Source organism: Zeugodacus cucurbitae, chromosome 2 (assembly GCF_028554725.1).
Source record: "Zeugodacus cucurbitae isolate PBARC_wt_2022May chromosome 2, idZeuCucr1.2, whole genome shotgun sequence".
Taxonomy (NCBI): domain Eukaryota; kingdom Metazoa; phylum Arthropoda; class Insecta; order Diptera; family Tephritidae; genus Zeugodacus; species Zeugodacus cucurbitae.
The window spans coordinates 55,825,515-55,852,300 of NC_071667.1; the positions used below are offsets into that span (position 1 = coordinate 55,825,515).

The 26,786-nt window shown below is 33.6% G+C and overlaps 1 protein-coding gene across 3 annotated transcripts in view; it reads left to right on the plus strand.

Moving 5' to 3' along the window:
- The first annotated feature begins 232 nt into the window (after positions 1–232).
- The window catches only part of LOC105209491 (probable serine/threonine-protein kinase DDB_G0282963), a 34,116-nt gene continuing 7,562 nt past the window's right edge, over positions 233–26,786 (plus strand). For 2 of the 3 annotated variants that reach the window (XM_011179904.3, XM_011179905.3), the window contains exons 1-3: positions 233–991; positions 16,093–17,715; positions 25,012–26,727. In XM_011179904.3, coding sequence (XP_011178206.2) covers positions 16,920–17,715; positions 25,012–26,727 — 2,512 coding nt within the window. In that variant the 5' untranslated portion in view covers positions 233–991; positions 16,093–16,919. The remainder of the gene's footprint in view (positions 992–16,092; positions 17,716–25,011; positions 26,728–26,786) is intronic. The other variant, XM_011179906.3, reaches the window with a different exon arrangement.

Genomic DNA, 26,786 nt, shown 5'->3' on the forward strand with positions numbered 1-26,786 from the left:
TGCAGCGACAGCATTGCCAGCATCAGTACATTGCTGTAAGCATTAGCTCTTTGGCTCTATGTAAACAGGCAATTGAATCCACAGCCAACAACAGCAACAATATGCCCATCACATCGTGTGACTTATTTTATGTACTTTACTCGGTATGTGTGTGTGTGTGTTTGTATGTATGCCTGCCTGCCTGTGTGTGTGCTGCTACAATTTCCACGAGTCTGCTGTATATTCGTTAGCTGACTCGGCTTCAGTCTCCTTGAGCTTGTGGAACTGTGAAAATGTGTGACGCGTGATTTTCCCCAATACGCGACTTTCCGTGCCGTTGACTGATATTATTAAAAACTGTTCTTTTATTTTTAAACATTTCGTTTTTGTGTTTTTAAATTGTTTTCGAAAAATATTCGAAATTATTGTTTTTATGCCTCCGTACAACTCAGTGCTTCCGTAGTAATACTATACTATAAATTACGGAAAATTCGTTAGACAATAAGCAATTGTCTGGTATCATCCTTCGCAGTGTATGACGCAGTTGGAGCATATAAATCGAAGGAAATTGAAACTTCAGCAGCAGCAGACCTTGTGAATTTCAGTGCAAAGTACCTATGAAATATTTACATTAGAGCAAATGTAAAGAAAAAATAATTTTTTTAAAATTATACTAAACAAGTGTATACGTGAAGTGTTTCAAAAATCTATATGTGCTATTAAATACACATAAATAAAAAATTAAAGTGAACAGTGAAACAGCTGTATGTACCAGCAAATGAAAACCTTTGACTTTGTGCCAATGTATTTTGTTGTATTCTTATAGTAAATACAGTGAAACGTCGTTTTAAGTGTGTACATAATTGTTACATATACTGTGAAAAAAAATATAAAGAAAATATATTGTAAACGACTCGAACGACGCAGCAAATACTGATGAGCAGCTAAATAATTTAATTAGACAAAAGCATAAAAATAGTGGTTAGTGGTAAACCACAGTTATACGTAATTGGTAATTAAATATGGAATTATTTTTTTTAAATATATGTAGTTTTAAGTGATAAAAGTAAAAATTAAATTTAATAAATTTGAAAAAAAAAATTTAAAATACTTATGAGTTCTCTTCAACAAGCCGAAGTCTTCAAAGCATAGTATGTGAAGTAATATTTGCTACAATGAGTCGTACGAAATTTTATAAATTCTCAAAATTAAATAAAAATACAAATTCTAACATAGAAATGTTCAAAAAATATGTACATATATACCTACACAACTGCTGCCAATTGCTGCCCAACACACCAGCTTTTCATGGAAAAAGCTCCACCCAGTGTAAACATTTTTTTAATGTAATTCACTGTTAAAAAATGTATTTTCGGCGCATTTTTGTTTACATTTCCACATAACATTTATGTGTGGCGGTCTACTTTATTCCACTTTTATTATATATTTTTTCTCCCTTTTTCTCTTTATTATACCATTTTTTTTTTATATATTGTAAGGAATATAAAAAAGTCTCCCTCTCAAAAGAAGAAAATTTTAAGACACGCGTGGAATGTCTTAAAATATTCTTCTTTTGTTGCTATCTATTCAATTTTGTATATTTTTTTTCTCCACTTGTTCGCTATCATCTATTCGTAAATGATTTCTTCATTAGCGTCTATTAATCAGTTGCTTTGGTCGTTGGTTCTCAGCCTTATGCAAGCATAAATTGCATAAGTGTTTGTTATTTAAGTCTCGAAAATGTACTTTGGCCTAATAGGTTAAATCCATTTTATGATTACTATAGTTTAAGGTGTCTTTTGGTGCTTAGTATATTTGTTATGTTGTGGTGTAAGATTTATTATAGTTGCTTGTTTACGGAAATTAAAGCGCTGTGTACTAGCTTGTTATTGTAAAAATAAGAATTCTTCGCGCGAAAGATTTCGTGCAGTCATATAAATAATATTTGTTGTTGAATTAGTGTGGAATTTTTGTGATTTAGATAAGAAAATAAATAGGAGTGTGATCTAAATAACTTCGGAAATCTGCATTTGTAATTGAAAGCGAGCTTTTTTTAAATATTTGCTTTTTAAAATAATTCTATAACGGGTTTGGAAATTATAGCAGTTCCGAATTTCAGGAAAACCTCACTTTTTAGCTATATTATTACATATGTAGTATTACATATTATAGTCCCTCAATCAATTTTAATTCAATATTATTTTAAAATAAATCTTATTTTTCTCAGTGTTTTAAAAATTCTAAATCGTAACGTACATTCAGAAGTTCTCAAAGGTCCAAAACTAATTATAGTAAGGTTCAAAGTTTCGTAATTGCATTTCAGTGCCAGCAAAGTTCAAACAATTAGTCTTTATTTGTCATTAGCTCAATTAGAACATAGAAAAATAAATACTTTTTTTTTAATTTTTTAAGAAATTTTGTTGCGAAATTGGTTAATATTTATTATATTTCCTTTTTAACTTAATCAATTATTTGATATTTTAAAATTTAAACGAAATTCCCTACCAAAAAAAAATTCTCGCAAGAATATAACGTAGCCTGATTAAAATTTTTCCTTCGACGCTTAAAAGTATGCAGCATACTAATTGCAGTTCTTGAGAGATTTTCAGGATTTTCGTGTTGAGATTTTCAGGAAAATTAATAAAAAATTTAATTAATAAGTGGCATTATACACTAAAAATATATATATTTTAATAATATAAAATTTAAAAATATATGAACATCTCTTTGCTTCAAATAACTCTTTTCAATTGTCGTAATGCACTTTACGTAACTGTTTCCACTTTTGAAAATTTACATAACTGAATGTTGTGATGGCCCACCCTATTTCGTATTGGCCTCTTAGCCACTTACTTTTGTCACTCCCAAAATTAAATACAACACTGTGTGTTAAAAATAAGACGAAAAGTGTGAAAATTATTGCTTCCGCATTCAACGCTCGAATGCTCGAACTATCGTGCTATCAGCGATCTTTGCTTTAGCAAATTCATTTCAAAAAACAAATAGAAAAGAAAAATACAAAAATAAGCAACATCAGAATCACGGAGCTTTCGAAAGAAGCATAGTCACAAACAAACAACAAAACAGTGGAAAACATTTCCAATGCACTGCATTTTCTTTCCAACGCATTCATCGATGTTTCCCTTTTAGTTTATGCTGTTTGATTTAAATTTTTGTTTTTTATTTTGTGTTTTTACTTCTATTTTATGCGCTGCCAATTCAATTGGTCAACGAATGAACCGAACTTTGAGAACTGAAAAATCTACATTAAGGGAGATGGTACATATAAAATAAATAAGTAAGAAAATATAGGTTCGGACTGCATAGAACGAGGGTATATAGTACATAGTACAAATACTAGCCTGTATTTAAAAAATATGCTTTCTTATATAACGGTGCATCCTATAGTACATCAAAAACCTAAAAGATCGGATTTAAAGAGTTATAAAGTTCGTGAAAGCCATTACGTGGACAATTTATTTTATTTTGAAACTTGGAATGACTTGATTACATCTATAATTGAACTGAAGTCTTCTCTGTTCAATACTGAGCTACTAATTGTGATGAATCTTGACAATCGTATTCCAATTTAAAATATGAGTTTATTACTTCGAATTCGAGTGTTCGCTTTAATGGATATAAGAACTGCTCGAGAGAGTAAAATAAAGAGAGAAAGAGAGGAAGGGAGAACGGGATAGTTCGTTCCGATCAAAAAATAAGCGAAGTCACTGACGTTTTTCGGTAGAAAGTATGGTTATAATTGCTCTTCAGAATGAGTCTCTTCTTTTAAACTTTATTATTTGAACTATCTTTAAACCTAAATCTAGGAACATTTTCAGCTACATTTCAAAAATTTGTTTATCAAAAATAAACATTATATGCTATCTTCGGAGGTGTCAGAAAAAGTTCCCTAACATGATTCCATTCAGCCGGAAACAAAAAAATTCAAAAAGGCTATTAAAGTTAAATATATTTCCTATACAATGACCTACGATTTTTGAAAAATATCAAAAATTGAAAAAATGGCGCAGTTCCGAAAAAAAATCGTTTTTAAAGGTAAAAAATGGTCCTTTTTCAATGTCTTCAATCAAGACTACTCAGTTTAAATTAGAAGTCGATCGGTCAATGTATCGTTCAGATCGACAGCAATTTTGAGAAATGTCGTTTGGAGAAAAACGCGTTTAAAGTTTCGACTATTGCTGCTTATACCATCGAGCGGGCGATATTTAGAATCCTGCCATTCAAAAACTATTCAAGATACGATCTTACCGCTTTCACGGGATATTTTTGAAAGTATAAACTACCGAATAAGCAAAAAATAAAAAAAAAAAACAATTTTTTGAAAATGTCACACTGGTATAACCCCTTAAAAGTTTTCGGAAAAGCTGGTTCAAGTCGCATACTACTGAGGTATTTCTGGTAAAGAAACTGAAGAAACTGAAAAATGCAGCAGTCGTTTCAAGATATATACATTATTCACTATAGGTTCTTCTAAGTTTTTAACGAAAATTCCTTATCTATCAAGATCGTTGATATTCTGGTCTTACTTATTTGGTATGATACTCAAATATTAGAAACAAAATTCTCAGTAGCTTGAAATCTGGTTTGAAAAATCAAAAATATGGCACAAGCATAATTTTAAAAGCAAAAAATATATAAATATATTACATTCGTAAAAATGTTGGCCATAAAAATGTTGCCATAATGCTCATGTCCATATTTTTTACGTTTTATTTTTGAAAAAATAAAAAAAAAAATCAGCCAGTGGCAGCTATAGCCGCAAACCGCTAATGGCAGGCAAAGTACAGCATTTTTGCTACAACAAATTGCCAGCGGCAATTAGAGGTGGGAAATTAGGCGATGCAACGAGCGTGGCACATGCAGTTACACATGAGCATACATATGTATGTGTGTGCGTGCAAATATATGTTGCAAATATGTTGCTGCTATTGCGGTTGTGCATTTACATGCTTATCTACTTATTGGCGTATATTTTCTCGCATCTTCATGTAGTCTTCGCAATTTTCTAAACATTTCAAAACATTGCTATTTTTATAAAATGCGCCAACATGCAACTTTTGGCGCGCAACTCCAATGCTGGCATACACTTTATGCAACATACATGCATACATACATACTTACTACATATGTATATAGATAGGGGCATACAAACAGCTATGGTACGCATTTTTATGCGCCTACATCACACAGTTGCGTTGCAAATTTTCATTTTCTATTTTTAACACTTTTTTCGCAGAAATTTATTTTCTTTTTTTCAATGTTTATTTTGCTATTCACTATTTTCCATTTCACTTTATCTATATTTGTACATACATACATATGTTATGCATGCATATTGCCTTTTTCCGCGCGATTTTATTGCATTTGCGTTAGCTGTGGACACATGTTGGCTGTGCATTACCGCTAAAACTTGTGAAAGAGTCAAAACTAAACAAACGCGAAAAGAAATTGAAATAACTAAAAATTCAAACATAAAAACCTACTATAAGTATACAGTATAAAAAGGCAGCAACAAAGCTATTGTATTCGTACTACATATTTACAACCACAACAACAAGAAGAAGTACTACACATAAAAACATATGTCAATAATATAGGCCAACTCGGCTGAAGTGCATTGAACTGCACAGCACTGTACTTCGCTAGCTAGATGGCTTTCGGAGTAGATGCGCTTATACATACATGTTTATATATATGTAAATAAATATGTTAAAATAAGGACACGGTTGAAATGGTTTGGGGGAAGGGAATGTGAAAGCTTTATTTAACTATAATGGCGTTAATTTTTTTCTTTTTTAGAAAATTTCGTCTCCTAAAGAGCTTTGACATATGAAAGCTTTGCAAGTTTTCTGCGTCTTTTATAGTCATACATATTTTATAAACTGCATTTTAAACATTTCAGCTCCTAAAGAGCTTTCAAGCTTTCACATATGAAAGCTTTTCAAATTTCTTGCGTCTTGTTTAGTCATACATATTTTCTAAACTACATTTTAAAAATGTCAGCTCCTAAAGAGCTTTCACATATGAAAGCTTTGCAAATTTTCTGCGTCTTTTATAGTCATACATATTTTATAAACTGCATTTTAAAAATGTCATCTCCTAAAGAGCTTTCGAGCTTTCACATATGAAAGCTTTGTATCTTTTATGGTCACACATATTTAATTTAAAGTAAAAATTATGATATGGAAAATATTGGTATAACGAGAACCGTGGGCACAACATATACTCTTATTAGTCGGAGTTGAATAAGCTTTCATTTAAATTGAGTTGGTTTTTCAGTGCTTTCAAGCTTTATTTGTTTCAAATATTGTAACTTAGTTCAAGATATTACTTAGAATATTAACTCCTAGCCTCAGTCTGTCAACTTCTTCGCCAAACTTGATCAGTTTTGCAAAGCTTACATTGTCGAACTTCCATACGGCGATCATCTGATATGATTTATGTTTTTTTTATCATTTGTAGTAGTGACTATAACTAAATAAAATTTTCGAAACTAGCTTTTAAGTATCAAAAATCAATTGAAAGAGCTTTTAAAGCTTTCACTTTCGGTACTGCTTTGATGAAATTCACTTTTTTTTTTTGTTTTTGCTAGTTGAAACGGTTACCAAAGCGCATCAAAAATGACGTATGATAGTCGACGCCGTTTTTTGTGGACTTTTTTTATTAATCAAGCAACTCCTCGGCAAATTCAAGAAATCGATAATAACGATTAGCAGTACAAATATGTAATATGTTAATATTTAGCTATCTTTACACCATAACTTCCTCTCCCACCGTCTCAACAGAACTCAATGGTTAAGCAATTCCCTCCAACAGTAGCTTTACCTCTTCTAATCTGGAGTAACACCCCTTCAAACATGGAGTGCGTGTCATCAATCACATTGTAATACTATCCAGCGTTTTTGTTTGCTTGCCAAGTTTACTTTTCATATCAAATGCGCTGAATAAATATCTATCTAATCTTATGCTACCCGGTTCTTTAGAAATTCTAAAGCCATGCATACTGGTAATTCAAGTAGTCATCATCATCATCATCAAATCTTTTTCATTGAACGCATTTCCTTCATACTTGACTCATCAGCATTACTACTGTCAATTGCACCAACAACAACGACTGTCTATAAAATGTGCTTCGTGCCGTTCGATAGCATTTCGTAAGCGCATGCTTTGTGCGTGTGTGTGCATTAGGCGTAGCTGCAATTCTGCTGCGCGATAAGGTCCACTTGAGCGACCAACAAACAGTAATGACATGCCAACTGACATGAGTACCAAGTCAAATATATACCTACATATATGTATGTATGTATGTATGTATGTAAGTATGGTTGCGTGTAAATGTTGTTCGTGCTCAGCGTTAACTTCACTTTCTGTAGGCTTCTGCGGTTTCTCATTAAAATCGACTTCATTGAAAAGTTCAAATGTGATTGAACTTCGCTATTTTCAAGTGAATTTATGCGCATGTGTGTGTGTGCGTGTGTGTGTATGTGCGTGTACTTATCTTATATTTGTTGTTGTTATTGTTATTTACGCTTAATTGCCGTCATTTGCATGCGATTGCAGCGTACGGACAAGCCTGTGCCAAGCAGCATCTCACCGCGATGCTGCATTAGCTCTGTGCTGCCTGGTTGGCCTGGCCAGCCCTATGCTGTGGCGACCAAAACGACCAGCTAGCATGCAAATGAAATTGCAATTACAATAACAACACTAGCAACAACAGCGGCAGCATTGCCTTCGCGCTGATCTCATCGAAGTTGAGGTGTGGTTGTTGTTGCTTTTTTTCTTTCTTTGTTGTTGTTGCTCTTAAGTTTATGTTGTGCAATTTGCAATGCATTTGATTTCACTTGCTGCCTGTTTATTTATCTGGTTGTTGTTCGCAGTAGGTAAGGTGCAAAATGCCAAATGCCATCAGCAGCAGCATCAGTGCGTACACACACACTCAGTCCCACTTGCGTGTAGTAATTCATGCATGCTAAGTGCTGATTGTTGTAATTTGCTTGTGATTTTCCAGCAGCAACAACACCATGCAATAGAATTGCAAGTAACAACATGGCGAATCATTGAATCTGGTTAGTGCAAAAGAGCTCCTATAGACTTACATACATATGTACATATATGCAAATGTATTTATTTATAAGTATGTATGTATATATATATATATATATATCTATGTAAATGTGTACACATTTATTTTTATATAATTACACATCCACTCCTCCTTGGCATCCACTAAACACTCCTTCCCAATTCGTTTTCTCACCTTCATCGGCCACTACACTGCGTATACGTAACCTGTCATTCTGTCTACACTGCTGGTTGCAATGGCGCAGCATTTGCGGTAGCTGCAATTTGTCACGCATTTGTTTTTTGTTTGTGTTTTGTGCATTTCAGCACAGCATCACATCGCATCAATATTTCCTCGATTTTGCTTTGTTTTCTCGCCTATTTCATACTCGCTTAATTCATGCGTTGCGTGCGTGTTGCTCATTGCGCTCGCAATGCTAATGGCAGAGTGTCTTGATTTTATTTTACGCCATCTTGTGTATGCTTTTCATTCTTATTGGCTGCAATTCAAGCACATGTATATGTATATATCTAGTATTTACGTTGTGTGCGCTTAGGTTTGGCGCACTTATAAATTGTGAGTGTTTTTTTTTCTTTATTTTCTATTTCTTGTTAATAGTTTTATTGCATTTTGCCACAACGAAGCCACAAATATACTGCCTGGTGTGTGCTTTGATCACATGCGTACGAGTGTACAGTTTGCCGTTCTAAGTGAGCGCACGCAAACAAGTCCAATAACAATTATAAAATAAAATTCCGTGTGTATATCAACTATATATGGACTTATGCATATCCGTAGCTGCCTCTTGGCGCTTTAGCTGTCATTGCATACATACTCGCATTCAATAAAGTGTGATGTTGCACAGATATGAATGAGCTTGCATGCTTATGCGTGAGCACTTTTCATATTGATCGCTGCCAACGACTTGGTTGCCAATAGTAGAGGATATATTTTATATATTTTTTATAATTTTTTAAGATTTATTTATTTTTATTTTCATTTATTTTTTTTATTTTTATTTATTTTTTTTTTTTTTGTATTTTCTTAAAAGTGTTGACACTTTTGTATTGTCTTATTTTATTTGTTCCTCTTTTTGCACATTGTTGCAATTATTATATTTTATCGTGATATTATTTTTTTCATTACGTATAAAATACGTTCCACACATTGCTGCACAGATTCTTTACGCTTTGCCGAACATGAATGCCAATATCAATAACTCTTGTTTACAGTTAATCTGTTTCATGTTCGCAAAGAGGAAGATTAGATTGTTATTGTTGTTGTTATTGTATTAATTGCTTCAATAATTTTCAAGTAGTACTTGAAAATAGTGCTCCACCTTTGTTTACTCTGATACAATTTTGTAGGTCTTCCTATTATTTTTATTTTCAATTAAATTCTTGCTTTGCCAGTAAAATAAAATAAAATAAAGTAAAATTAAATTAAAATAAAATAAAATAAAATAAAATTAAAATAAAATACAACAAGTGAGGAAGGGCTAAGTTCGGGTGTAACCGAACATTTTATACTCTCGCAATTTATTTATTTAACTTTATTTATATTACGAGTATATAATTAATATTCGTCATATATATTGTATAAAGGCCATTGAAAGTTGGAAACCATAATATTAAGTTAGAGGCACCGAGGTCCTCGTGTTCGATATATGGAGCCTTAAAAACCTATGGTCCGATTTTGGCGATTTTTAGAATGGGGCTGCCACACTATAAATACAGTATTTGTGCAAAGTTCTGCACCGATATCTTCACTAGTGCTTACTTTATATATTCTAAAGTTAACGATTCAGAACGTCTTCAAAGTTCTGGTATATAGGAAGTAGGCGTGGTTGTGAAGCGATTTGGCCTATTTTCACAACATATCATTGGGATGTCAGGAAACTATTACAAACCAAGTTTCATTGAAATCGGTCGAGTAGTTCCTGAGATATGGTTTTTGACCTTTTTGACCCATAAGTGGGCGACGCCAAGCCCATTTTACATTTTGTAAAAAAATATGAGTGCAACTTTAATCTGCCATTTCTTGTGTGAAATTTAGTGTTTCTGACGTTTTTCGTTAGTGAGTTTACCCACTTTTAGTAATTTTCAACCTAACTTTTGTATGGGAGGTGGGCGTGGTTATGATCCGATTTCTTTCATTTTTGGACTGTATTAGGAAGTGGAAAAACGACTGCAGGAAGTTTGGTTTATATAGCTCTATTGGTTTGCGAGATATGTACAAAAAACTTAGTAGAGGGCGGGGCCACGCCCACTTTCCCAAAATAATTACATCCAAATATGCCCCTTCAAAGTGCGATCCTTCATACCAAATTTTGGTTCCATAGCTTTATTTATGGCTTAGTTATGGAACTTTATGTGTTTTCTGTTTTCGCCATTTTGTGGGCGTGGCAGTGGTCCGATTTTGCTCATTTTCTACCGAAAGCTACCTTCCTATGGTGCCAAGAATAAGTATAAGAATAATAATTCGGATTTGAACTCCACTCTTCACCCTGATCACTTTGGTATATATAACCCTATATCTAACTCGTTTAGTTTTGGGTGTTACAAATAACCGTTATGTGAACAAAACTATAATGCTCTCTTTAGCAACATTTGTTGCGAGAGTATAGTGACATTTTTTTATGAAGGAAGATTCGTTCGAGTTTTCTTTCTCGAAAAAATTCTGCCTTTTTATATGTATAATGTTGACATATGCTGCAATACCTCTTTGAATGTTTGTTCCATTTTATACATGATATAAAGAAATCGCTATTAATTTAGATTAAAAATTCGGGTAATAGATCTTGAGTTGGTCTGCTTCATGGATGATGAGCCTATGCATGTCACATCAACAACTTGAAGTTTATCACTTTAATTTTTTTTCTTTTTTTTCTTTCCTCGTTCTTTATTTATTAAGCTTAATTCCTTACAACTCGTTGAAGATCTGTGCTAAGACCCGAAAATAATTAAAAAATATTTTTTTATTTGAATTACCTTCAAGTGAACTATTTTTCAGAAAAATTATAAAATTTTATTTTCTATGGTGAATTATAGAATACTTCTAAAAAATTACTCAGCTCAGATTGCCAATAATAGTTGCAAGTGCTCAATAAATATAAGTATGATTAGTAAATTTCGATTTTCTCTCTATTTGCTTTCACCTTTATTCTCTTCTTTATTTAGTTGTGCTACTTACGAGTACAATCGTTCCACCAGCTCACCTGCATACCTTTCGCATGAAAATGGCATAACCGAATTGTTTTTATTGTCACTTAACTTAAAATTAGAAGCAAAAATATTTCATAATCAACTTAATTTCTGCAAAGCCCCAGTGGGAAGGTGACTTGCTTCCAACTAAACACAACAAAATCTTGGCCGCCTGCCATCGTTTACCCCCGGGCGGCACGGTGCGAAGGTGCTGAGAGATTGCAAAAAGTTGCGCAAATAATCATCAGCCTCGCTACGCTTACCTTTCCAGTTGCACGTTGGTCCAAACTTTGCCATTTATACACGAGAGAACAAACACACACCCATATATACAAGTAACGGCAGTGCACGCTTCGTTGGCGGCAGTGTGGCGGCCATTTTGTTTTCTGTTTTCTGTGGAGATGCAAAAGAAATTTTAAGGCAAATTATAGAATAAATAAAATAGAGCAGGCGAATAGACAGGGAATATTGAAATAATGTAGAAATTGTGAAGTGAAGCAAAACTTGTGTGAAATGTTTTGCAAATAAATTGCGAAACTCTGATGCCACGCCGACGCTGCGACTGCACTTGGAAGCTAGACAGGCAAACAGTATATATGTATACTTATATAAGTGTTCATATATAATATATATAAGTAAAATAGTAAGTTGAGTGACAGCAGGTCCTTTGCCAGCAGGACCCCTTCGCACTGCATCCATTCACTTGAACAATGCGTCAAAAGTTGCACAAGTATTGGAGCCAGTCGCCATAAATTAGATACATTAGAGAAGAGAGGAGGTGTGTGGGGGGTATAAGACAGCAAAATGTGCACACAAAGAAAATGGGCATCCTGCAGCCTGCAATCGTAGACACATTGGCGCTGCGCGTGCTCTTGCAGGACAGGGAGATAGAGAGAGAGAGAGAGGTGGACACAGGCGTGTTTAGCGATTGAATTGCTGCTGCGAATGTTGTTGTTGTTGTTGTGTAGTTGTTGTAGAGTGCGTTGTAAATTTCTACTAAAAGACAAAAGGAAGCTAGTTAAGCGCAGTACATGTGTCAGTCAGGAAGTGGTGGAGAGAGAGAAGTTGCAAGCGTGGTGCTTGCTGTTGGGTGGCATGTGGCAGACAGTCAGTGTGATTTGTGTGCACTTGGGACTTTCGCTTTCGCCTACAAACATACACACAGCTATTGTGTTGAATATTCAAAGCCTGGCGCCAGCTCACGCGGCTGCAAGTGTGAGCTGCCGCACACTTTTTCCTCCAACTTTGTGTTGAATTTGAGCTGCATTGTCCCTAGTGTACTAACTGCTGCGCTAGCCGAGAGGAAGGGGTGGGGTTAACGTCAGCCAAACCAGGAAATGCTAAAATAAGGAATTTTTTACACGTCATTCTTAAGTCTGCTTTTGGCTTTGTCACTGTGCTGAGTGTGACAATTGTAATTCATGTTTGTTGTTGTTGTATGTATGTGTGTCTTAGTTGGCACATGATTCACCACGTTTCTTATGGTGTTAAGTTAGCGGACGCCAGCAGGGTGTCGCATGTTAAAGGTTCTATGCTTTCTTAGCGTGGCTAATATTTTGCACGACATTCAAGTGAAAAGTGGGGGAAATTTGTGGTGCGACATACATATTTGTTGCAAAATTATTTTCGTTAAATATGAATCATGCTAAAATGTTTATGTTTACATTTTTTTGTTTTTGTTTTTGTTTATTTTTTTTTTGTATATGTATATTTGTATTTGATATGCATATAGTAAACCTTGGCATTATTTCATTAATAAACTAAGCGTTGCAAATAAAATAATTCCGCCATTTTTGTGAAAATCGCACAACAGTCGCAACAAAAGACCGACCTTCGAATTCTCAATTTTTATTTTTATTTTATTTTTTTTTGCAATTTCTGCACTTCACTACTGTTAATTCTATAAGAAGAAAGAGATTTTCTGAAATTTTTAATTTTTTTTTGCAATTTATGCACTTCACTACTGTTAATGCTATAAGCATGCCAATTTTACATACGAAAGTGCCGCCTTTGAAATTATTATAAGAAAAATACAATTTATATGCATTTAATTTAATTAATATCACACTTTTTCTCTCTTCTTTCTACTTGTCTACTTTCGTTCTTTCCCCACTTGAAATTTCTTTATACCGTTTTTGACGCATATGACTCGTGTGCTCCCTCACCTCATACCCATGATCTCACTTATCAACAATTTTCGCTACCAATTTAAAAATATATATTAGATATACTGAGTTGTTATTGTTTTTGTGCACTGCAAGTGCTTGTGGTTGTGTCTAGAATTTGTGGCTTTCTTTTATCGTGCGATTTTGTTGGGTATTTGTGCAAATAATTTAGCTTTTCGGCAAAAGAATTTAATTAATAACAACATTTTGTTGTTCTTTAATATTATAAGTGTTCTTGTTTTGCAAATATAATCGAAAATTATTTACCATGACCTTGTTGAGTCCAACGATTATATATAAAACATTTGTAAACATTTTTTCATAGAGACGTTCTCCCTTCTTTTACATTAGGGACCTTTAAGAGATCTATATCGAGATCCATATAAAGTATAAAGAACGTACATTCTGGTTTGCTGGTTATCTCTGTATCGTTTTCTCCCTATCATCTCTCTCTCTCTCTCTCTCTCTGTATATATCAATCCCTATCTCTTTTTCTGGATCACTTTTCCCATCTCTGTTCTATCTACAGCCATATTTCCTGGTAATTTTTTTGAATTTAATGGAAGAGCAATATGGGAGTTATAGATCCCTTTCAAATCATACTTTGGAGAGATTTATTTTAAATACGTTAGTATGAAAGATCATTAATTGGGTTTCTGAGATATTTGTCATGTGAACCTTGTTCTAGCACGATCTAAATTTACATTAAACTAAATTTTCACCCTATCCGATCTCTATCTCTCTCTCTCTCTCTATCTCTCTCTCTCTCTCTCTCTCTCTCTCTATCTCTCTCTCTCTCTATCTCTCTAGATCTATCTCTTTCTTTAGATCTCTTTTATCGTCTCTGAGTGGTCTGCTAATCATCCTGAATTTACTGGCGGAACTCATATGAGATTTATAGACCTTTCAAATCACACCTTGTAGAGATTTGTTCTTATTATAGTTCATATTAGTATTCAAGATCATAAATTCGGATTTTTGAGATATTTATCACATGAATCTTGTTCTAGCATGATCTACCTTTACTCATGTCTTTTCCAGAACTAGACGTTCCTTAAATATGTGATCTGTGGAGGTTTTAGCGATACTGAAATAATACTGCCTAGGTTCTAATTTCTCTCAAGCTCATAAGCGAATACTATAATCTAACCTATTATCCTAATTTTTCATGTGTTGGGTAATGTTAAGTTGTATACCGTTACAAGAAGCTTCCCTTATAGAAAAAATTGTCAATTTATTTCATATCAAAATCTTGAAGTCAGCACGTGAATCTTCAACAGTGGTCTTTATTGCCTTTACGTTGAGTTATTGCTTGATCTGGATCTCTTCAGTCTAGAACACATTTTTTACTCTTTAAATTCATCTAATCTTATTTTTCTATGCTGAAAAACTATATCACAGCCTTGCTCTGAATGACAATCTAGCAGCTCTACTTACATGCCTTTCCTCATTCTAGCTCGTTCTAATTTCATTAGCAAATAAAATTGCTTTAACACATTGTACCGTTCTTGCGCGAAGACAAAACTTGTGCAACAACAATTTGCATACATATTAAGTAGGATATACCTATGTATATAAAATTCAAAGGTAACTGTACTGCTTGTGCTTGCAACACCTGCAATGTGCTTGACGCGCATGCAAATATGCTAATTAAAGCTCGCCTGGCATTTAATGCTACAACTGGGATGGTTGTCACTATCGAGTACTGCTCGACTCGAATTTATAGCCATTCAAAGTGTTCGCAACAAAAATGTGCATAAATTTTGCAGAGAGACTGGCGCGACGCGTTCTGGTTAGAGTAAGTCCCAGCGGCCTGGGAAGGACTTCCGCGCACGATTTATAGCTTTGCGGCAACTTCTAAAGTAAATTATTGTTGTGGCATAACACCTTGTCAGATTTGGTATTGTTGTTTTTGTAGTTCCGATTCATAGCACTGCTTTTTGCTCCCATTGAATTGTTTAGCCTCAATTTACTTTCGTTTAAGGGCCGACCGATGTGCAACGGCACTGTGTAGCACAGTTTCGCAACTGTACTTTTTTTTGCTTGATCCTTTTTTGTAAATATGAAAATCAATTCGAGTTGAACTCAATTGTTGGCGCGTTCTCATTTGCATGCATGCAATGGCAGCCAATTGGTGGCATGCAGCCGCTAAGGCTGGCTGACTGGCTTGTTGCAAGAAGGCCATAAATTTTCGAATACTAAAAAAAAATATAATTGGAAAGCAAAAAATGGCTGCGGCACACGCTGCTTGGCTACCAAATTTACAAATTTTCATTTTCACTAAAGCCAAATATATGCCTTTAGCCGGCAAACTCTAACCCGTACGAGTCTCGGCTGAAGTAGTGTGGTGCTTGCAACAAACAGTGGCATGCGGTCCGCGCGCTATATTGCATGCAACTGCAGCGTAGTTAATTTTAGATCTTTATCGATGCGCACAGCAAACAAGCCGAAATTGTTCTAGCCGGAGTCATATATTACAACAACAAATGTAGAAAATAAGAAAACCAAAAAAAAGAAATGTTTTTGAAATTTTTTTTGAACATTTTTCTGGGCGTTGCATGTTGAAGAGAACTCATAAATTTTGTTGTTAGCAAGAAAAAGTTCAACAAATACAAATAGTTTCGAAAAATCAACAATTTTGGTTTATTTCCAAAAACTTTAGGTTTTGGAGCCAACTACAAGCATATTTATATATACATATATACACACACTCATATGTATATGAATTGTCTACAAAAATAATCAAACAACCAAAATAAACTTGAAAAAAAAAAAACCCAAAAGAGTGACGTAGCAACAGCGCAAAGTGTAATATTAAGACAGCAGAAAAACATTTTATGAAAAACTCCAAAATATAGCGAAGGAGAATTTTAGAAAAATCGTCGTTGACGCATTGAAACACTGCAGACTGACGTCAGACCAGCAGCGCCAACAGCGTGGCAGCTAAAAATACAGAGACAGACAGACATAGATGCATACAGCAGAAGCGCGTTGAAGCCAGCTACAACGCAAGCAAGTGATTTCGACGCACAAAACAACGCGTTGGTCGGCCAGCGAGCGAGCAGTGCCGAGCGAACTCATAAAGTTTAAAAATAAAGACTAAAAAATATAAAAAAAAGTATAATTTTTATGTTAAAAGCAAAACAAAAGCGGCGGTAATAAGAAATCAATACAACAACAACAACACAATTAAGTGTTGAAAAACATTTCCATCGACTTATAACGCATAAGTGCCACGAGAGCCGCATTTGGCAACATTGTAACATTGTTGCACAGCAACATAATTGCTTAGCAACATTTATTGCCTCAGCAACATTCGTGTGAGCAACATTGTTTGAATCAGCAACATTTACCACGTTAGCAACATTGTTGTACAGCAACATTTCCTTATAAACATTTGAATTGAAAACAACTCTCCAACATATTCACCAAAACAACAACACAACAACGCCAATGTTGTTGCCAATGTGAACGCCGCTTACTCGATCGATGTTGTTAACGTTCTTCAGCTTCCTCATGCGATTCGTAGACATTTCCAAATTGCACAGCGAACGGTGCAATTGCACAAACGGCGCCGACGATTGCCAGAACAAGGTGAAATGCTGGCAACAAGCCGCAGCCGCCGCGGCTGCTGCCGCCGCCCACAAGGCGAACGTGGCCGGCACGTCGAATAGTAGCAGCACGAGCAGCGGCTGCGATAGCAGTGCCTCCTCGGCATCGGGTGGTAGCTCCTCCAAAGAGAACTTCTATGCATTGAATATGCCGCCAAAGCAGCGTCGACAGCAACAGCGGCAGCAGCAACAGCAGCTGCATCGACAGGCGGCGCAACATCAAACCATCACACCGGAGCAGCTCGAACAAATACGTTACTACCAACAAATGCAACAACAACAATTGCAAATATTACAACAACAACTCTTGCAGCGTCGCCTGCTGCAGCAGCATTTGCGCGAACAGGGCGTGGATGTGGGCGTACGCACGCGCCTCCTTAGTACTGAGAATGATAGCGTCGGCAGTGGCGTCACAGCGCCTCAAGCGCGTTTGGGCAGCACAAACGCTTCGGCGGCGCTCACCTGTAATCAACAGTATTTGATGCAGCAGCGTTTGCAACAGCAGCAGCAACAACAACAACCGCCAGCACCACCATCATGGTTGCGCAACAATCACAATTATAATTCCAATAATCAGCACAACAACAATGTGCTAAATAGCAACAATGATATTCTCAACAATAATGATGATTTCGCGGTGCTCCTAAGCGACATTGGCGTGGGACATCAAAAAGGTTTGCCATAAAATAATGAATGTGTGTTTTTGTTGTGTGCTTGTGCGGGTGAAATAGATTCCACCGACCTATACTATGCTGCATAGTGTATATTTATGTTGTGTGTGTGTGTGTGATTATTTTTCATTTAGCATTAATCAAAAATCTGTGCCAAAAAATCAGGGTTCGCAAAAGATTTGGCGCTCTTTGCTTGTTGTGCAAGAAAGGGTGGTTCGTTAGAGTACAATTTGAAGCACTCAAAAAACATAAGGAATATATTAACCAAAGTGAAATATAAAATTAGCCAAGTTAAAAAAAAATATATAAAAAATTAAAAAAAAAAATATTTTTTAAAATGAAAATATTTATCAAATTTTTTTTAATTTAAATTTTAAAGTACATTTTTTATTTAAAATATTGCTTTTAAACATTTAAATTAAATAAATTTTATTTGAAATTTGTAAATTTTTCTCTAATTTATTAGAAAAAAATTGCTATACAAACTTTTAATTTCTAAAAAAATATTTCGAAATTTCGATTTTTTTTTTTCGAAAACTTCTTTTTAATTGTTTTTCTCTAATTTCTTTAAAAAAAATATTATACAAACTTTTAAATTCTAAAAAAAAAAATTTCGAAATTTCGAAAACTTATTTAGAATTTTTTTTTATAATTTCTTAGACCGATTTCACACAGGCAATTCGTCGCCCCCTCTCCTATAAAACTAAGAATTGCCGCAACAGGAATTGCCTGTGTGAAACAGCTCTTAGGAAACAAATTTTCCAAAGTGAATTATAAAATTAGCCAAGTTAAAAAAAATTTATAAACAAATTTAACTTATTTAAAGAAAAAATATTTTTAAAAATGAAAATATTTATTACATTTTTCGAAATTAAAATTATTAAGGTACATTTTGTTTTAAATATTTATATTAAACATTTAAGTTAAATAAATTTTATTTCGAAATTCCTAAATTTTTCTCTAATTTCTTAGAAAAAATTTCCTATACAATAATTTAATTTCTAAAAAAAATATTTCGAAATTTCGAAAATTTTTTTTCGAATTATTTTTTTTTGTTCGAAAACTTCTTTTTAATTGTTTTTCTCTAATTTCATAAAAAAATGTTATACAAACTTTTTATTTCTAAAAATTTTTTTTTCGAAATTTCGAAATTTTCAAAAAATTCTTTCTAATTGTTTTTCTCTAATTTCTTTAAAAAATTGTTATACAAACTTTTAGATTAAAAAAAAAAATATTTCGAAATTTCGAAAACTAATTTCGAATTAATTTTTTTATAATTTCTTAGGAAACATATTTCGTATACAAATTTTTAATTTGTAAAAAATATTTATTTCGAATTTTCGAAACATTTTTCGAATTGGTTTTTTACTATTTTCTTAGGAAACAAATAAATTATGCGAATTAAATGAAATTGACCAAATATTTTCTATGCTTTTAAACAATTTGGTACTAAACTTCGAATCTTATCTAACATAAGATTATATTGTATTATATAATTTATAATTTTTTTTCAATTTCTCAACTTATTTTCCAATTCTGTCGCATTAAAATTTCCCTACACGCTTACTAGTTATTTTTTTGTCCGGTTAACCAATATGAGGCACATGTCCCTATCATATTACGCAATCGTTGACAGCTGTCAAACTGACATTGTGTTATACAAGCTTGGGTGCCTATGACCTTTAAAATGAAATTGTGTGTATCTTGTGCACTCGTATTTGTATTTTTGTATAGTTTGCACATTTCTGAGACATCTTTCAAAATATTTATTTATTTTTTATTTGGCAAGAGCTACGCATAACAAATGTATATACATACATATGTATGTATACACTTGCCATTTGGCGGGCAGACAGCCAGCAACAACTCGGAAACTTGGTCATTTGTACATTTGGCGAGCGAGTGTTGGCCTGCCGTTTGCCAAAATAGTATTTTCAGCAAAAAAAAGCGACAAAAAACATAAACAATTCAAATTATTTAAAAATTGGACAAATATATCTACACTTGTTTTTATACTTGTACACTCGTTCGTACATATAAAAAAGTTATAAAATTTCTCGATTTTGTCTTTCTGCCATATTCCAAAGCATTTTATAATATTTTATTTTTTATATTTTCCCCATTGAAATAAATTTTAATTATTTATTTTTTAAATTTTTTTTATTTTTTACATTTTTTGCATTTTTTTTATATTTTTTTTTATTTTTTTTTTAATTTTTTTTTATTTTTTTTTTAATTTTTTTTATTTTTTCACAATATTTTCATTTTAATTATTATTTTTCCGCATACATATGTACTTTGCCTTCGCTTTCTCTTTTATGCAGTCGTATTAATCTTTTGTGTGCTTTAATTGCTTTAAACTTCGTATTCAAATGAGCAATATGCTCGTATTATCTGACCGTAGATAAATTGCAATTAATTGAATGAATTTCCAACGTTTGTTATTGCCATATTGTGCGAATTTATCCATTATATGGAAGTGCATATGGTTTTGCAAAAATCTTAAGTTGTCTGGTTACTAGTCATTATTTCATAAGAATGAGGTTTATTTATAGCGGTACTGCATTCAATTGTACTTGATTCCGTTGATTAGTGAGTGCATACAGCCAATGATCTCACATTTATGCACTCCTCTCATCTTGACGATATTTGCCATAATTCAATTTTTTTTTTTAATTTTGATTTTTGATTTAATAATATTTTTTTTTAAATTACAATTTTTTAACAATCTTACATTTTATAAAATATATATATTTTCTTAGATATACATATGTATATATATGAAATTACTTTCTAAATATTTCCATTACTTCTTCTAAAGCAAGCCAAGTCAAGTTGTTTACTACCATAGTGTGAAGAAATATAAACAAAATGCTTGCTTTTTACGCTAAAAATGTACAAACTGTGAATTTATGGCTAATTAAATATATATCTGTTTATATGTATTTTAGTAAAAGCGTTTGTAATTTTTTTCTTGCGAAACAATGTGTACTGCAGATGTTCATTTTTGTGCAGATAGCCTTATATCAGCGGTTAAGCTTTGCTTACTTATAGCTTGAAGTAATTATTTTCATTTGACAATGCTGTGTATTTGTATGAGATAATAAAGAGATATCATCTGTTGCTAGATATGAAACTACTTGTTATTTCACCCTTGAACATAGCATGCTTTCAGTTGTAACTGTTGTATACTTCTCGCTTTTACTACTGAGTATCTCACACTTTGACTTTGTTTTATATATAAGCTCGTATTTATATATAGATTTGTTAAATAAAATTTCGATACACTTTTGTATAGGCTTACTGAATCTAAAACTAAATTTTAGTCAAATCAGTCCTCATATTGAGAATTTTTCTATTTTCTAATGTATCTCAATTTGAGAATTATATACTATTTTTTTCAATTTGAGAAATCTACAATTTTCAAGTGGAATTTCATTTTATTTTTTCAAGGTATATATCCTAAAAAAATAAATAAATAAAGTTCTCTCCAATAAAATCCCTAATTGACATCTAACATACTCTACAAATTTCAAACTCTGCTTCTCAACAGTTTCTCAACTCGAAAACAATAGCATTCTCAATTTGAGAAATTTGCAATCTTCAAGTGGAATTTTATTTTATTTTTTTCAAAGTTGTATTTCCTAAAAAAATAAATAAATAAAGTTCTCTCCAATAAAATCCCTAATTGAGATTTAACATACTCTACAAATTTCCTACTCTGCTTCTCAACTCGAAAATAATAGCTTCCTCAATTTGAGAAAACTGTAGTCTGCAAGTTGAACTTATTGGTGATTCCACAAAGATGGAAGAAATATTTTATAGTAATATCAATAAGATATCGACTATAAGATCTAACATTAATGTGGGCAAGTTGCTGAATATCAGTTTGAGAATTTTAAATACTTTTCTCAACATTTTTGGCAACAATTTTTTATTGAAATTTTTTGGTTATGTATATATGTATATAATCGTATATTCTATAAGCAATTTGTTTTAATTTTCTGAATTTTTTCGACTTGTTTATTTCATTAATTTCTCTGTTGCAAGCTTTGTTCGAACTTTATACTTTTCTTTTGTAATAAGTACGAGACGGACTGATTACTACAAAAAAATGTGTGAATAATATGAATTGAGGTATATACAAGTACATATTTTTTTGTGAATAAAGAAATATGTATACATATATAACCGTACAATGAGGTCGAAAATACCCAACAGTAAAAGAGTTTACTCAAATTAATGAAGGTCTAGTCAACTGTCGATTACTCAGCACACATTACATTCACAAATAGCTGAACTTTGTTATCTTAAGTGAAGTTATAGACTTGGAACTGTAGAGATAATAATCTGCTGAAGGAACTTGTGGTCTTTAAAGGTTAATATTTTGTACGAAACTAACTAATTTTTGATAGAAAATATCATATTTTTTGTCAGTGCTAGCGGAACTGTGGGAAGTTTAAGTTCAAAGTCGGTTTGTACATATTGTTGCTTTGGTTCAAAAGTGGGCTGGTCTGTAGACATTTAGATGAATATGAAGTATATAATATTCATAAAAAAGTGCAGATCGCCTAATTTTTATTGCTGGGTTAATACACTTGCTCATTTGCTTATATGTAGTATGAGCTCAAGGGTTTCATGTTGTTCATTTATTTCCACACACCCACACTTGCCTACTCACTTGCAGCTTTTAATAAACACGTTCATACTGATACATATATACATACATACATATATGTTGTCTATATAATTTCAGATTGTAGTAATGAAACGAGTGATTTGTTTTAAATAAATGTGCGGCTGTTGACTGGCCTCGTCGAGTTGATTGGCTCACTGGCTCACTGGCTGGCGGGTAATGTTTCTCGTTTATAAAAATTTGGGGAATTTTAGCGGCCATTTTCTGTGTTTTCATGTTTCGTGAATAAAACACAAGAATTGTGGGGGAACTGCATTTATGATGTGCATACAGTTTATTTAAGAATGAAAAAAAAAATGCTGACACATTGAAGCATCATGTGGGCATCAAGACAAATGCACTTGCCCTCCAAAATGCTTTTGAGTGCAACTATTTATCATGTATATACATACATATGTTTCTATATGTATATGAAGTATGAAAGACGAAAATAAGTGTACAATTTTTTATATTCAATTCAATTTTTAATTACACACATTTTTCAATCCAACTCAACACTCAAAGAAGCAAACGTGTCTATTCTTCTACTAATTTTTATGATCAATTTCAGTGCGCTTAAATAAATACTAAGTTGCTACCATAAAATTTCACAGATTGATAGTGAGTCCAATGGTTGCTAGGGCCGTAAAAAGCGCAGCTAAACATATCTCATACATTCACATACATACATACATACATATATGCTCGAAATCAGCAAAGCTATACACATACAGTCTTATTAGTTGGTGTGACATTTTGAAATTTGCTGTGAAGTCATAAAAGTGCACTACTCGCCTGCATGCTTGCCCGCTCAGTGACACCCCCAGAATGTGAAGGCAGCAACGACGTCAGCGCGGTGTTGTTAATGCATTGGCCGACCCAACGCCACTCAATGTCAATGTGACAATTTGTACTAGTCATTCCCTAGTTTTAGTTCATTTTCATTTGGGCACGAAGCACTATAACGGCAATCGTTATGTGTGCTTTTGTGGCGTTTTTATGTTAGTTGAAGTAATTAAAGTAAATTTACGCGCCAACTAGCTGGTATAACCATTAAAAATTATATGAAAATAGCCGTGCTAAATGGTGAAATTAAAGAACTCTGTCGAACTTGAGGAACAAAGTTTAAAAACTTATAAAATTAGATTGCTTGATTTTCATAGAATATGTTGACGGGGTCTTTAATATTCTACAGATTGTCGTTGAGTAGGTCGATGGCACTTAGTATTTATTAGTTTATCGACATCTTTCTACGATTTTTCACAATTGTATCATAGAACGTTAATTTCGTTCCGTAAACTCGAGTTTAATGTTAAGTTTGGTGTTTAGCATTTCATATTATTTAAGAAAATGGAGTTCACTTTCAGCATATCATTAAACTCGCTCAAATAATATTTTTTATAGTATAAAAAGTGACCAGTCTGCTTTTGTAACAAAATTTGCCGAAGGTTTGAGTAAATTGAGCTCTATCTTTACTACTCTGATCGTTCTTCGAAGTAAAAGAACTCAAAATGTTCATAAACATGAAACCTTAAACTCGATTTTTCTTCAAAATAAAATCTTAAACTCGAGTTGTTCTTGAATATAAAACCATAAACTCGATTTTTATTCAAAAAAATATCTTAAACTCGAGTTATTCTTAAATAAAAAAACTTAAACTCGAGTTGTTCATAATCATAAAACATTATACTCTATTTTTCTTCGAAATAAAATATTAAACTCGAATTGTTTTTAAGTACAAAATCTTAACCTCGAGTTGTTCTTAAATATAAAATCCTAATCTCGAGTTATTCTTGAATATAAAACCTTAAACTCGACTTATTTTTAAATATAAAACCTTTAACTCGGGTTGTTCTTCAAAATAAAACCTTTAACTCTAGTTATTCTTCAAAATAAAACCTTTAACTCGGGTTATTCTTAAATATAAAACCTAAAACTCGAGTTATTCTTGAATATAAAACCTTAAACTCGAGTTGTTCATCAAAATAAAACCTTTAAGGCGGGTTGTTCTTCAAAATAAAACCTTTAACTCGAGTTATTATTAAATATGCAACCCTAAACTCGAGTTATACTGAATATAAAAGCTGAAACTCGAGTTTTTATTCAAAATAAAACCTTTAACTCGGGTTGTTCTTAAATATAAAACCTTAAACTCGAGTGGTTCGTCAAAATAAAACCTTTAACTCGAGTTATTATTATATAAGAAACCCTAAACTCGAGTTATTCTTGAATATAAAAGCTGAAACTCGAGTTTTTATTCAAAATAAAACCTTTAACTCGGGTTGTTCTTAAATATAAAACCTTAAACTAGTGTTTCTATTAAATATAGAATCATTAAACTCTAATATGGAACTTAACAGGTTCACAAACCCTTCATTGGGTACTTGATCTATAATTTTGGGCAGTTATCATTACGGAACTCATTTACATTATTAATCTCAACTTTATTCACACCATTATTCTTTAACAGGCGTTCTATTGTTATTTTTCTTCAAAATGTTTAAAATTTCCTGGAAAATATGCTTCCTAATTACCGCATTATCCTCATTCATCTATCATAATCATCAAAAGTTTACATAAATAGTTTTTATATAACTAATTTCCCTATTATCCCTTCTTTGCAGGACAAAAATTCCGTCGTGGCATGACAGAATTCTCAACAAACAACGATATCAACAACAAATCACATCTATCACAACCGCTTCAAAATTCACCACGTCATTACGCTTACTCCTCCTCTCAAACGAAACAAACGCATCATCATCATCAACCAAATCTTTCACAACAACCACATCCTAATTCTCCACAACATTACGCCAATAACATAAATTCACATTTTAACTATCAAGCATTCAAGCAAACGCATAATAATAAAAATAATTTGCAAACGCTTCCTTTAAATTCTTCTGCAAATACATTTACGACAACAACAACAACATCACATATAAATAGTAACATCACAACATCACCCACATCGGCGACACAATCGCCATTGCATTACAAGAAACCATTGAATAGTCCGAATAATTCGCCATTTGCATTCGCCTACAACAATTACGGCGAAAACGAACGTGAACGCGAACGCGAACAACAACAGCGACAACAGCAACAGCAGCAAAGGAGCAGCAACGCAGCTGCCACGGCACAACAACATCAATTGCAACAACATTTGCGTAGCAGCAAAACGTTGCCGCTACTGACACAGACGCAATATCAGCAGCATTTGAATGATTTGCTGCTGCAACAACAACACTTGCAAAAGCACCAACAACAATTGCTCAGCGCCAAGGACGCCGACGACGAACTGAGCGAGGAGAGTCTGAAGCAGAATGTTGCAATAGTACTGAACAATTTGGATCGTTACAACAACGCGTTGCGCAGCATCATACTGAATGAGCAAGTGAGCGGACAGAGCAGTGTGCTGATCGACGACAGCTTGTTGGTGGAGAGTTTGGGTGCGAATAATAATTTTCTGTTGAATAGTGGCGGCAACAATACAATGGCTGCGCCAGCAACACCGGAATCGGATTACAATAGTAATGCAACAACGCCTGGTTCGCGTCACAGTATGCCGCTCGATAGCAACATGCTGCAGCAGCATCAGCATTTGGTAGGTTTCGCCAACGCGGCGGCTGCGGCTGCGGCAACAGCTTGTGGTGGTGGTGGTGGTGTAGGTGTTAGTAATAATATTAATGGTGTTGGTGGTGGTGGTGGCTACTTGGGCAACAATTTAAACTATTCGATTGCTTCTTCACACGATTTCACTCATGACAATTCCGATTATCAGTGGCTACTAGATTGCGACTATCGAGATGGCTGCGGCACCGGACTGCAACGCAGCATATTCTCATCGATATCGGGCTCCTACAGTGGCGACATAATCTTCTACAATGACTTCTCTAAAAAACTCGACGCTAATCTTGCCGAAGTTGATATGGAAAGCTTTCGTGCCGAAGACATCTTACTACACATGCCGTCGTATTGCAAGAATATGAGCAATAGCAATCGGCTGCAACAATCGTTTTTGTTGCAACAACATGCATTGCCGCTAAATGCACAAGAACATGGTGGTATCGGTGGCGTCGGCGGCGGCGTTGGTGGTGGTATTAACCATTTATCAACCACATCGCTCACCTCTAATAATGAGCTTATCGATAATTCCATTTGTAAATCGGAATTACTCTTCTCGCCGGTCAAGGAGTCGCATCTATCCGCCGATTCGCTTGATATGGACGCATATCCGGAGAATGAGGACATCATATTGACGTGCAAAGCGAACAAGGACAATTACACAATCGCTTTTGAGGGCAGCGTACTGTATTCGGATGAGAGTTTCTATGGTGAGTTGATGTTTTTTAGTTGTTGGTGTGTCGTTTTTCTAATGCGCGCTCTTTTCTTG